The sequence below is a fragment of the Grammomys surdaster genome, unplaced genomic scaffold (assembly GCF_004785775.1).
Source record: "Grammomys surdaster isolate TR1022 unplaced genomic scaffold, NIH_TR_1.0 185, whole genome shotgun sequence".
Classification (NCBI taxonomy): Eukaryota; Metazoa; Chordata; class Mammalia; order Rodentia; family Muridae; genus Grammomys; species Grammomys surdaster.
This window is the reverse complement of record NW_021604630.1, coordinates 9,848,699-9,863,013: the sequence shown is the minus strand read 5'-3', so window position 1 is coordinate 9,863,013 and position 14,315 is coordinate 9,848,699. Positions and strand designations below refer to the sequence as shown.

Sequence of the window (14,315 nt, the reverse complement as noted above, 5' to 3'; positions counted from 1 at the left end):
CCTAACTTGTGTTCAGAATAGCCAGGAAGAGCTGAGAGGGCTGAAACTCAGGAGAGAGAGTCCCAAGGACTTGCTCTTGCTCTCCGGTGCGTGATTGGTCTTTGAGGAGGGGACTCGTGATCCTCAGACTGTGAATGTGAGGTTCATACACCAGTGACCGACACACTGTTATCCTCTCTAGGTATCTATGAAGGACCAGCCTCCTTCGGCTGGGCCTTTTTGGTATTTTGAGATATTGTTTGCCATTGCCTTCAAGGTTGGCCTCAGACTCTCAGCAATCCTCCTGCTCCAGCCTCTTGAGTGCTAGGATTATTTGTCTGTACCAGCTCTTGGCTATAGCCAAGAAGCTCTCACTTGGTCCATCTCTAGCTGCTAAGCTAAGAGGATGGACTTAATCACGTCCCAGGAAGGGAATTCAGGGTATCAGTCAAAGGGGATGGCCGCTAGACCAGGAAGTTTGGATGGCACATTGGACGGACACCTCGACCTCCTCACCACTGACCGGGCCCCACACTGCCTTCCCTCGGCTCCATGGCTACTAATAGCTGGCGGAGAATCAAAAGATTTTGCAGTCAGATGACCTTGGGATGCCCAGGGAGTCAGTGGAACAAGTCCCTCCGTATCACAGCAATGCCTTTCACACACTGCTTTGTGTCAGTCATCCCCAGGACACGGTGTGTTGCTCTCCAACTTTCTGGGCTGGAGAGCCTTTCGAGATGGGTCGTCTTCCAGTCACCCTTTTGAAGATCAGTAAGCAGTGCCTCGTATCTGCGCATGCCAGCAGTCCAGAGGGCACTTTGAAGTGCAAGTGAGATGGGTCAGTGAGTGAAAGTGCTCGCCACCAGGCCTGGTTGGGAATCGGCACGCCCGGCCAGGCTGTCATCCTTCCTCACACATTCATGGAAATGAACAAATGAAAGGGCTCCATTTTAAATGATTTGGGCTGTAGCCCTAGAGTGACTGCATTTCTGAAAGCCCAAGGAAAAAGCCAGCAAAGGATGTTGGCTAACTGTACTGATAGCCATGCCTGGTAGCCTTCCTCATCACTGTTGGAATCTAAAGAGGACAGTGATACTGGACTCAGTCACTAGAGAGGGGACGATCAAAGTGAATGACAGTTGGCCCTGCCGTCTGTTGCTTGGTGTGCACGAGGGGCCAGGGATGGTGGGTTGAGTGAGAGTTCTACCCTGGAGATGGTCAGTCTTTCTGTCCTTCGCCTCATTGGCGGAAACGTAAATTCTGTGTGGTGCTTAGCTGTCGTGTTTAATTCCGGATCTATCTCTAGCATGGTTTCTTTTTTTTTTTTCCCCTCCCAATTATTGCCCAGGTATCTGCTCGTCCTGTCTGCTCTGTCACTATGGGGGGTGGGTGGGGTGGGTTATTGGAACCTGCCAAAGTTGCCTTTCTGTGAGAAGTGTTTGAGTGCTACACCGTGTGGCCCCAGGCAGGGAACTGAATCACTGTTACTGAGAAATGTCGCAAGCCTCTAGGCTTCTCAGTCTGCTACACTTGACACTGTCTCTGTCTGCCACAGACTTAGTCGGGGTTTATGTTAGTTAATATTTTGTTAGAAGTTCTCATGGGGACTTCAAACCCCTAGAATCGTATGTAGGCATATGAGTAAGGTGTGTGTGTGTGTGTTTTCCTGCACATGTTTCTGTTGATTGTGCAGAAATGGCCAGGATGACAGTTGAGTTGTCTTCCACAGCTACAATGTATACGTAACTCTTACTGAAGACCTGAGGTTGAGCCAGTCTGGGAAAGCCTATGGCCCCCCTCAGTAATCAAGAGGGCTCAAGCAGGCTCCGGGGCATGACAGGAATGACCTGGGGCCAAAAGCTACAGCAGAGCAAACAGCCCCAAATGGGGGAAAGGTAAAACCTCTCCCAGCCACCCCGCAAACAGTTGTGATTAGCACAAAACAGCGTGTTCTCCTGGGCCAGCTGCCCACACTCCTGGCTGTGCCCCTCGGACTCTGCCCCTCTGTGGGGTACAAGAACAGTAAGCAGCCCAGTTTGACCTATCACGAGCTGCCCCCTGCTGGAAGGTGGGTGCCTCGGGTGTCTGAAAACAGCAAGCGCCTTGCTGTCTTGGAACACAGATTTGGGAGCCCATCTTTTCTCCATTAGCAACTACATGATTGAGGGTATGGGTGTGTGCGTGTGCATGCGTGTGTGTGTGGGGGGGGTCGCTTGCTCTCAAAGGGGTGTGGGGAGCACTGGAACAGAGGCAGCCAGGGAGGCTAGGGCAGCAGACAGCCAGGAGGCCTCTTTTTCTCAGTCACCGTCACCAGTCCCAGACCCATGCCATCTACCCTGCAACTCACTGTCCTCCCTGCCAGCCCCTCCCTGTGTCCTCCTTGGTGAACACTCTGCCATGGTGGCCTCAGGGCCTGACATCCCCACCCCACACCCAGGCCGCACAACCACCAACACTGCTCCACACTGACCCCAGTGCACACGGCCCCAGCTGGGTTTAGGTTCCCAGCATCCCTTGCCTGAGGGCTCTGGCCCCGAGGCTGCCCTTTCCTGGCTGTCTCGGGAAGGCAGCTCCAACTCTGCTCTCTGCTTAGTGAGCAAATGGACTGGGATGAAGAGCCAGGAGCCAAGGGTAGGTACTTGTTTCTTCTGCCCTTCCACCTTCCTGCTCCTGGCCTCTAGCCTTCCTAACTCACCTCTTTTCCACACTGTCCCCTCTTGTCTGTCTGTCTGTCTGTTTATGGGTCCTTTTTGCTCCACAGACGCTCAGTGTGGGTGTTTGTCTCCAGCGATAAGTTTCTGATTTCTCACCCCTTTCTGCCATGACTGATGGGAAAGATGCCTGCCTGGCTTCCAGGGTCTTCGGGGGCTCCTATGGCTCCCCAACAATGACTTTGCCCTCATAGTTTTTGAGCCTCTGGAAATAACATCTGACATGGTCCCCCGAGGAAGCCTAGTGTGTGAGATGGCCTGAGGTAGATTCTGATGTAGAAAGCTGACACTTCATCCTTAGGGTTTGGTTTGGTTTGGTTTCTTTGAGTCACATATCTGCCAGTTCAGAGCGGGAGTCTTCCGAAGTTGGAGTGGAATTCCCCAGTGGGGCCCCTCCTGCACCGGCAGCTAGGGGACGTGGCTACTATCATGGGGTCCTTGATTTGGAACGAAGCCACAAGGAGTGCTTGGAGACCAGAGCAAGAATTAATTTCTCCCTAAGACCCAGTTCCTTGGCTTCTCGGCCTTTAGAGCCAAGTCGCTGGCAGGATCTAGCGGTGCCTGGTTCTGCCTTCTGAGCTGGACTCTGGGACAGCAGGTTTCCTCCAGCCCCACGGTCCTGAGTCCTCGTAGTGTTGTCTGCAGGCTGCTTCCGGCCCAGTTGTTCCTCCACCACAGCCAGGGTGACTCCTGCTTCATCTTGATGTTTGAGGAGCCGGAGTAAACCTCCTGCCTCGGTCGAGGTCCCTCTGCCACTTCCCAAGGTTCCCCTCTTTGCTGTCATTTACATCTTCCTCGTCCCAGAAGCACTTTCGAGTTGCTCATTGTCCTCAGTGGGAGGAGTTAGCCTGGTAAACCAGGCTGTCTTGAATGAGACAGGGAACCGGAGTTCAAGAGTAATTCAGGGTGAGTTAGAGGCTAGCCTGGGCTATGAGAGACCCTGTCTCAAAAAAAAAAAAAGGATGATGGATGGAATTTTGGTAAACATTCCTCCTTCTGTCCAACAGGTTACAGACAAAATTGGCATTGTCAGCGGACAGGTGTTTAAGAATAAATTTTACATGCCCTTCTCGTTCAGATTTTGCGTAGTGTGAGACCCTGAACATCCTTCCACATGGAGGAAGTGTTCCCTCTGGCTGTGTTAGGTTGGTTAGGAGAGGCAACACTACTGTTGACCTTTGTCTAGCTCTGTCACAGACTACAAGTGACTCTTGGTGCCTGGTAAACACAGCATGCCAGGAAGCTGACCCTTTTCCTAAGAGAACAGGTTCTCTGAGAAAGTTCAGTTCCAGCCAGAGCAGTCTCAGGAGAGGTCATGAATTGCCCTTCCCTTTGTTTATGTTTTAATTAAGTCTCCCCAGCTTAGGGAGTATCTAGAGGAGAATCGTGGTGGCCACACTTGGCCTGTAAAGGCTGTGAGCTCTGAAAAGGAAGGGCAGTTGCAGGAACTTCTCAGTACTGGCTGAAGTGGGCTGCCCTGAGTTTCGCTGGTGTTCATGAGGCATGTGGAGATTCAGGGTGCTACTGTGGGACTTCTCCACCCCTGGACAGGAAATACCACCCTGGCCAGTGTGAACTGACCCATCTTGGAGCAGCGAGGGGGTCTAAAGACCAAGAATGAGGTAGGACCCCTGGCTCATAGCTTTTCCTGTCTTTTCAGATGCGCTGGCTCCCTCCCTCCGAGGCTACTTCCCAGGGTTGGAAGTCCCGGCAGTTCTGTTGAGGCTGGGTAAGTACCCTAGGGCACAGATGGTCCGAGCACCGATCACCAAGCACCTAGCCCACTCTTGGTGGATGTCTGTAATCAGCAGCTTCCTCCATCCAGGAGGAACTCCGGCATAGCTCCTGAGCAGGCAGTCACCTGTAATGGGAACATGAGGAGCAGCCCAGCATGGCTTTCGTCTCCCATTTTGCGAGTCAGCAACAGTGCTCGGGTCTGTAGACTGGGCATCAGGGAATTTGATAACTCAGTTGTGCTTCACCTGCTCTTAGCATGAACAAAAATCCATCCCAATATCATCGTCCATCATGGCTCTACGTAAGGACACATCACACACTCAAATACAGAAGTCTTTGTATGAAGGCAAAGGTCCTGGTGCCAAGGCCTGCTTTAAGACCATAAAACCCACAGAAATATCCTTTTAGTTTCTTTTAGATTAGTTCCTTACCTGTATGAGGTTTTTGTTTTGGTTTTGCCTACATATATGCATGTACACTATGGGTCCCTTGGCACTGGAACCGAAGGTGGCTGTGAGCCACCGTGTGGGTTCTGGAAACCAAACTCAAGTCCTGTACAAGAGCAACAAGTGTTCTTACCACTGAGCCATCTCTTCAGCCATCACTTTAAAAAAATATATTTTTCCCATTTCCATTTATTGAACTTGAATTTTTCCAAAGATACTATGATCACAGTTTCCCCTCCCATTCGAAAACAGAAACCAAACTAGAATTAAAACACACACACATACACAAGAAACAAAGACACAAAACAAATTCCATAAAAACCCAGAAACGATAATTAATATACAAAGGACTATTAAGGAAAAAAATATCCAAACAAAGCAATGTGAGACCAAAAAAAGTCCATAGAAATACCATTGAGTTTGGTTTCTGTTGACCAAATGCTGGACATGGGGCCTGCCCTTAGTGTGGTAAAATCAATGTCCTAAATTGGCATCTTTGTGCCAGGTTAGGCCTAACTTCAATTCAGACAACAATCAGACGGATTGTTTCTTGTAAATTCAGAGTATCCACAAAACTCCAACTGCCTTCTGTAGTTTATTGTCTTGACTGAATTTCTGATTAAGCACGAGACACCGTAAGTCTGAACTGTATGTAATTTGATGGGAATCCTGGCCAAAATGAAGTTTTCTAAGTGTTGCAGTCCAGGTAGCTTCTTGCTTAGATTACTCAGCCCTTTATGAGCCAGGAAGAGAGGAGCGGGTGGAGGAGCCGGCTTGGGTCTATGCAGAGCTGCCATCCTGGCAGGGGCGTTGGCCTGTGTGCTGGTGCTGACAATCACGGGCTCTTAGCATAGTCCACAGATGACTGCGACTCCCATCTCCCACCACCGAGCCAGGGTCTCCGTCCTTTGATAAGTCTCTGATAGGGACTTTGAAGCAGCATCGTGGGGCTGGAGAGATGGCTCAGCAGTTAAGAACACTGACTGTTCTTCCCAGAGGTCCTGAGTTCAATTCCCAGCACTTACATGGTAGGTCACAACCATCTATAATGAGATCTAATGCCTTCTTCTAGTGTGTCAGCAATAGCATGCTCATATACATAAAATAAATACATCTTTAAAAAAAAAAAGCAGCATCATGTGTTATGGACAAGCCGCAAGGTGGCTTAGGTTCTACTCGACATGTTTGTGAGCACCCATGGAAAAAGGAAATAGGAATGGCAGAGATGGGCTAGCCTTGTCTTCCTGACTTCCCACAGGCCCCTTTGGCCTGAAAGCCGAGGTGGTAATGGCTCACCTTACAGCATCAACGCTCAGTACTGACTGCACTTGCTGAGTCCTTACCATGGAGGGAGGTCAGTGTTTCCCAGCATGCTCCTGGCCTATGCCGGGGAGCTGTCCCCCAGCTGGAATGCATATAGTGCACTCAGTGTGGCCGGAGAGCCACCTGGCTTCTGTCCACAGTGGTAGGTGCTCTGGGAACACTGTTTTTAGTTGGTGGACAAGTTGGCCAGTGATGGTGGCACAGAGCCTGAGGTAGGGCTTCTCTTTTTGTTTCATCTTGCTTACTGCTTATATAGGCTTACAGAAATATGTGTGTATGGGTTCCAGTTTAAAAGACCATATAGCTTGTTACTAGCATGGTCGTGTTTTCTCCCCAATCGTTATTTCCCACAGACCCATTAAAGTAGCTGTCAATCAGAGGCCCAGTGGTGTCAGCAGCTACCACAGCAGGGCTAGGCACTTGCTGCCATCCACACACAGATTCTAAGAGCCCTAGGAAGATCCGAAGCAAACAATGTGACATCTATTGAAAGCTATCTTCTGAGCTAAATTTGGGCTCCAAGCCAGAGCTTGGCTGGCGTGTGAGCTCTTGGGGTATGTGTCCTGTGGGGGTAGTCTGGAAGGAACTTGGGGAGCAGTGCCCAGTACTGTTGTGTGGAGCTAGGCATGTATAGCCGTCATTCCAGCTCCTTCCAGAGTCTTGGATAAGGTCCTTCCCAAGTCTGCTAATATCCCAAGCTGTGTCATCTCGGGGAAGTGTGTAACACAGAGTTGGAAACACTGGTGTTGATGAACTAATAGAAACACAGACCGAAAGACATGCCAGCAAGTCCAGCCCTGGCCAGGTGGGATGTCAGTACCAGACACCATACCATCGCTCCTGATGGTCCAGAGCGTTGAAATCCTGGATTCAGATCCTGGATAGCCCTTGGCCTGCTGCAGAAGAGGCTGTCGGGTGTCTGTCTGTGTTTGGCTTTCTGAAGCAAAGTCTCATGTAGCAGGCTGCTCTTGTCTGACTCTCAACTGTTGGAATTATAGGCGTACAGTGTGCCATGCGTACCTGGCAGCCTGTGTGATCTCTAGTTTATCCGCTTTTGACTCCTTAGTGCTATCGTGAAATAAATGACTAAACTAGAAATTTAAACTAGCTCTTTGCTCTGTGTAAATGTGGGCTGTACCTGCCATGTCCGGCCTGCATTTTCGTGGGGAGCCCCCGTGGACACCGTATGCACAGAACGAGTGCTCGGGGTTCCCTGGGCTCAGCCTGCGGAGAAGGGTCTGTGAGTTTGCTCTCAGTGGTGTGAGAAAGGACTTTGGAGAGTGGCCAGAGGGCGGAGCGTGCTGACGTTCGCTTGGCATGTAGTCCGCAGTTGAGTGGTGTTTAGTCTGTCTACATGTTGAATCGCCCTGTCCCTAGAGTTTTGATGATGGGCCAGCCACATGACAGGGAGCTATGGTAATGTTTAAAAGCTAGAATGTTCTGAAAATTACCAATTTCTCAGCTCCATCAAGAACAAGAGAGCACGAACACGTTTTCTGACATCCCTTACAAGTAACAGTGACGGCTTTCCTTGTTGGATATCCAAATATAGTTAAACAATTCTTTGAGAGCTTGGGAATTGGTGTGGGATGAGATAATATTCGTAGGAACTTGTGAGGTTCGCTTGGCCTTTGACCAGGACCATGGCGTAGAACTTGTGAGCACGTGTCGTTAGAGCCTTACCAGCGTAGAGCAAAGAGTGCAGGTAAAATAACTGGAGTGTGTAGCGTCTTGTTTGGGAGGAACAGCCTGGTCTGTCTTTGTCTTTGAGGCTGGGTCTTCATGAAGGCTGCTGTGCAGCAATCTCCCCTTCTCTCTCCTTCAGGGGGACACCCAGTGTTGTGCTCCATGTCGAAATGAACCGAGAAGCAGTTCTTGTGACTGACCTGCCCTTCCTATTTTCTACTTACCGGGATCACGCCGGAACTCATAGCAGTAAATACCCAGTGAACAACTGCAGTGTGCTAAGTAGGAGGGGATGGAGTAGTAAAATGGACATAACAGCTCAAAGAGGGGGCGAGTGTAGTGGGGAACACGGGGTCTGGTAGGACTAGGTCAGCTGCTGGTGTGTGTGACCACTTGTAATGCTCCATGCAGGATGTAGTCTGCCTGGTGCTCCAGGTCTTTCCCAGCAGACCCCTCTGTACCAGAAATATGACTACTCCAATCCTTTTGCCTCTCCCATGGCTAAATAAATATAGATGAAGCCAGGCGGTGGTGGCGCATGCCTTTAATCCCAGCACTCAGTGGGCAGAGACAGGCGGATCTCTGAGTTTAAGGCCAGCCTGGTCTACAGAGTGAGTTCCAGGACAGCCAGGAATATTCGAAGAAGAAACCCTGAAAAACAAAAACAAAAACAAAAGTAGCTGGCAACTGCCAGGCTGTAGAACCGTTCTGGGGAGACTCCTGTCTGTCATCTCAACAGGGAGACAGGGGTCTGGCTCTTACACTCTGAGCCTAGGTCTGTTGTGGTCACAAATATGTTACAAGGTTGCAAACTTCTGCCCTGCCATGTATGCCATGGATACTACATGCTCCTTCTAGCCAGTTCCCGATTCTATAGACCCTGTAAGCTCAAACCCAGCACATCTGCTCCCCACCATGACAACCAGCCTCATCCCTACACCCAGGCTTACTGATAGCCATGTGCACAAAAGCTGCAGCCTGCCTGCCCCATGTCTTGCTGTCCTCCTAAGTTTGAAGATGGCAGCCGTGTGAGACTGTAAGCTGGAATTGGGATACCCTACCAGCCTCTGCCCCACCCTCTGGGTCCTCTGCATCTTACGAGTTTTAGAGGGTGTGCAGAAGGGTGCTGTGCTCAGCAAGTTGTGGAAACTGCACACATTCTGGGGTGCTGCTTGCTTGGTGGTCACTTCACTATGACGACTGGCACTTGCCTATTACAACCTGTGAGCCCTACTGTGCACAGCCCCATTTTCTGGTGAACATAGGGCCAGGGTTAGTCCTCCGGATCAACATAATCCAGAAGTCATGAGGGAGCCAGCCACCAGTGTGACTTCGGCAGCAATGGGCATCAACAAAATTCAGTGCAGCTTGGCAACTCAAGGGGCATCCAGGGCCTGCTGTTGCCAGCAAGGCTTTGCGGAGGGGGGGGGGGGCACCCTTGTTCACTGTGGGAATGTGGCAAAGTTGAGGGAGAGATTAGGTATTTTTTCTCTTCTCAAATAACCCAGCTTCTACTAGGAAACCAGAGTCATACCTTGAATGTTTCTGTAGTGAAATCTTTCCTGTTTGTTCTAATAAGATAGGCTGTCCTGCAGACCCATGCCTAATTCCACATACACTCCCATATTCAACATAGCATAAAACAGGAAGCCCTACGAGGTAGAAACAGCCTGACCCTAGAAGTCATCAGTGAGCACATGGAAACAAGCATCCAGTTGGATCTTCTTCACTGGCCAGACCCACGGAGCTGGGCTCCTTTCTTGGCATGTGGAGTTTTGGAGAACTCAGCTGGGCTAGCCAAGCTGACAGGTGTGTTAAAGATGAGTCAGCCAGGTCTCTACACCTTCAGGTTTCACAAGTCTTAGCACCTTGGGCGTCCCAGGACAGTCAGAGATGTGCTTCCTGCTCATAGCACCTTAGTGACAGGGCTTTCTGTCCGAAACTGTTACAATCTAGGTAGCCCTTGGAACTGGTGACTATCTTGAGTCTGTGTGGGACTTCAGATCTCATGATTTGGGCTTTGGAATGACACTAGGGTATAGCGGCATCTGTGGACTCCCACACCATAACTCCAGGTGCAGAGTCCCCACAGGCTAGACAGACAGCTTCTGGTGCTAGGGCTCTTACCTCAGCAACTTCTCTGTGCCCAGGTCTCCATCCCAGTGGCCTTCTCTTATTGTTCTAAGTCCCAAGATCACTTTCCTGTCTGCGAGCATCCTGTGCAAGGTCCCTGTGCACTGGCAGCTGTGCTCAGTTCCTTGTCCCAACAGCAGACTGGTCAGCATGACCCAGGGCAGCGTGAAGCTCATGGAAAAGGTTGCCATGTGCAGTTAACAGATCTCTCTGTCCACCCAGGTCTCGGGTGTGTGATGGCGGCTGCAATCTGTCTTGTGGGTATTAATGCGGTCTTCACTGGTGGCGACTGTCATCCAGCTGTTCTGCAAAACTGGAGCTTGCTGGTGAGTGCCAAAGTCAGGTGGCAACCAGTGTGGGCAGGATGGGCACCAGTGTCTCCTGGAACCACAGCCTCTGCATGGGCCCATGGTGCCTGCATAATACTACCTTCTCCAGTTGGCAGGTCCTTCCAGTGACTCCCACCCACAAACCACTTAGGTCAGCAATAGGTAGTTTTGTTTCTTGGGTCTATTGGTGGGTGCTTTTTGTTTTGAGACAGTATCTTACTGTGTAGCCCGGACTAGCCTTAATCTTGATTGTCCTGCCTCAGCCCCTCTAGCACTGGGAAAGTTCTATGCCACCATTGCCAGGCAATAAGTCACACGGTGGCCTTCTTAAGACTGGCTCCATTCATGTTTGGTTACCCCAGTAGCACCATGGCCTATGGGGATTTAATATGTAAATGAAACATTTTTCTCTCTTTCACTTCCCAAGCCTTTGTTTGAAATTAGCAATTTGTTGGAAGTCTGAGACATATATGTTCCCTTATCTGTCTAATTACATTAAGTATAATGAAGCCATTTCTCTACCAGGGGACATTTTTATGAGGGTCTTCTGAAATCAGAATGAGTGTGTGACAAAACTAATTCTGTGGGGTTCTCCAGGGGCTCCTCTCTGGCAGTTCTTTTCTGGTTGGTAAGCTTTGATGACCTGTCTTTCAGCTGGTAGTAGCTGTCACTGCCTCAGTGGTCTGTCTCGGTTTATTGTGGTTAGGAGGGCAGACTCTCACTGTACGCCTCAGGCCAGCGTGGAACTTGGGAGCTTCCTCCCGTCCTCCCTCCCTCAGCCTTCCGAGTGCTGAGTCCAGGTGTGTCCCACCCAGCCTGGCCCTCAGCAGAAGGCTTTAAGTGAGTATAATGTACATTAACAGGGACAGCCTGCCCACTGCTACCTCATATGGCAGCTTTCAGTGACTTTGCAGAAATTGGCTGTGGGTAGTGGAATGCCAGGGACACTTCAAGGCTCAGCCCAAATAAGGAGGCGAATTTCATTCCTTCTGTGGTGCCTGTAAAAAAAGATGAGTCAAGGGGAGGGCGAGCGATTGCTGCCGAGGGCAGGGGATCAGGCAGCTGTCCGAGGGGGTGATTACCACATTTGGGGGCTTGAAGGACGATGCTGGGTACCAGCTCTTAGCACTTGTTTAGAAGTGCGCACCTCTGACATTGTATTTTTCTCACTGATGGTTTCCCACAGTAGCTGTCAAAGGTCCCACATGTGATACATCATGCAGGGCACTGAGGATTTCCCGTTAGCTGTATGTCCTCGTAATCTGTTTCTTTTCGTCCTGGCTCTCAGCAGTAGCGCCATGATATGCATCATCTTTGTGGGTTTTGAAGGGCTTTCCTTTCTCTGGAGTGATTTAAAAGATCAGTTTGTAGCCACTCGTGCATTTTATGTGGGAGTGAGTCCCCCCCACACCCAGCGGGGTAGAAAGAAGTCAGGTCTTTGTGCGTACCAGCCAAGTACTTTCCCAGAGTTCCTCAGTGCTAGACATAAATGCAGTAACACATCCAAAATATTAGCTGTTAACGGCCCACCAGCCCAGTGTCAGAAGTAGGTGGGGACATCATACCTGATACCAGAAGGATCTAATGATAAAGGAGGAAGAGGTGGCAAGGGCTGAGGACTTAGAGGGTCACATGTCCCTGGAATGCTCGGGAAGCTGGCCAGGTGGTGACAGTGACTCAGTTCAGCTCAAGACTGCAATTCCCAGGACCACCATGGGTTACAGACAGGCAAGAGCTGGGAGGCTGTTCTTGTCTCCCATGTGACCGACGGAGGTACACCTGGGCAGAGGAAGGAGGCGGTCCATCTGCCCTTAGGGATCAGGCCATGAATCAACATAGCCAGGGAGAATACAGGAAGATTGGTTTCTACAGAAGACTATAAACACTTGAAACGTTTCAAATATTCACTTACCATAAATATTTGTACTTGATTAAATTAAGCGGACAGGTATGAAAGCTAATTTGTCAGATGCCCCATGATTACTTGGACTCAGGGCAGCAGCGGAGTATTTCTTACCTGACCTGGCAGAAATGAATGTTAGGTTAAAGTTAAGCTGTGAGGGAAATCAATAGCTGTTAGGCCAAGCATATGCAGATGGTGGAAGCAGGGTTGCCCAGGAGAATCTTACCTGGTCTTGGCCAGGAACACGGCTTAGCCATGTAGAAGCCCAGACAGTTGTTCTCCTGTAAGATCCTCTACCTGTCAGTCAGCAGAGTGCCCTAGTGAGCTTACACATCAAAACCGTGTGAAACCAAAGGTTTTAGGATTAAAACCTCTGTATATACAGTGGTTCTCAACCTTCCTACCACTGCAAGCCTTTATCTACTACACTTGCTCATGCTGTGGGGATCCCAGCCCCAAAATTAATTTCATTCCTACTTCATAACTGTAATTTTGCCCGTTACAAATTGTAATATGAATATCTGTGGTTTTCCATGGTCCTGGTCTTAGGTGACCCCCTGTGAAAGGGTCATTTGACCTTGCCCCCCAGGTTGAGGGACCACTGCTTTAAAATATCAGGAAGCAGTCTCCGGTGGCTTCACATGGGTACATCTGTAACTTCCCCCAACACAAGCAACGCTGACATGGTTGTTGCTACTTTTAAAGTGTGGGGTGGCCTGTGTGTGTCACAGAGGAAGTCAGGACAACCTTCGGGAGCTGGTTCAAGCACAGGTGTCTGTCAGATGTTTGCAGAGCCATGTTACCAGGCATTTTTTTTTTTACTCTGGGTTTTGAGAGAGCATTTGCATGCTGCCCCGGGCCCCCTTTCCCAAAAGACTCATGAAAAGAATCTGCCCCTAGTCACCCCAGCCTGCCTTCCCTCTGTGGTGCTGTGTGTTCCCGGATGTCTTTGGATTCTGTTTAAATGTCCTTGTTAACACATTCCAAGGCCTGAGCTCCATTCCTCGCTAAAGCTCTTGTTTACAGGGACTGAAATAGCTCCATTTTGACCTTGTGTTCAGTCTGGGACATAGATGGCAGTGTGGATACATTCTTTTCCCATGTGAGAATCACATCTCCATGGTAGGTTCTGGAAAGCTCAGTGAACTACACTTTTCCTTTTCCAACTTCCAAAAGATCCTGTTAAGAGATGCAGGAGAAGGAAGGAGGATCGTGTGGAAAATGAGAGGCTTACTTACTCCTACCCACAGGGATCAGCTTCCTATAGAAGGGTGCCTCTGAGCTGGTTGTGTAGAGCCCAGGCTGGACTCTAGGTGCAGGGCCCTGTCTGGCAGACTACAACCTTGTTGAGAGAGGGGGCCCAAGTGTCGGAATGAAGGAACATTTTGCTGTAACCTCCATCCGGGCTTAAGGATCATCTTAGAGAAGAAAATAACATCCAGGATAACTCATCTAGAAGTCTGAGTCCTGCAGGCCTTTCAGGATTCGGGAGCCTAGAAAAGGTTGAGTTTTCAAAGACGGGAGTTTATAAATGCTGGGGTGAAGGTAAGAAAGAAAAGGCGAGACAGAGTCTTGAATGTGTGACTAAGGCATTGTTCACAACCTGTAGGTCTCAACCCCTTGGGGGGGGGGGGTGTCCAACAACCCTCCAGCAGGGTTACATCGAGATTCATGACAGTAGCAAAATTAGTTATGAAGTAGCAACAAAATAATTTTCTGAATAAATAAAAAAGGCTGGAGAGATGGCTCAGTGGTTAAGGACCTGAGTTCAACTGCCATCAACCACGTCTGTCACAACTGCTCACAACTGTCTGTAATGGGATCCGTGCCCTCTTCTGGAGTGTCTGTATTCATGTCATATACATAAAATAAATAAAATCTTAATAATTTTCTGGCTGAGGGGGTCTCTGCATCATGAGAGGGTTGTAGCATTAGGTAGGGTGAGAACCTATCTAAGCCAGGGAAAGTATGAAAAGACATGAGGAGCCATTGCAATCATTTTCACTTTGTTACTCAAGGCAAAATGGCTGCAGACTGGAAGTTAGAGGTTGCCGAGAGCTATGTTGGC

The 14,315-nt window shown here is 49.6% G+C and overlaps 1 protein-coding gene across 2 annotated transcripts in view; it reads left to right on the top strand.

Moving 5' to 3' along the window:
- Rbpms (RNA binding protein, mRNA processing factor) overlaps window positions 1-14,315 on the top strand; it is a 159,052-nt gene that overhangs the window by 141,468 nt on the left and 3,269 nt on the right. The window contains exons 7-8 of one of the 2 annotated variants that reach the window (XR_003711479.1): window positions 4,351-4,419; window positions 10,238-10,341. Coding sequence is in view for 1 of the 2 variants with exons in the window: in XM_028768157.1 (XP_028623990.1) it covers window positions 4,351-4,413 (63 nt within the window). In the remaining variant the exon portion in view is untranslated. The remainder of the gene's footprint in view (window positions 1-4,350; window positions 4,420-10,237; window positions 10,342-14,315) is intronic. The other variant, XM_028768157.1, reaches the window with a different exon arrangement.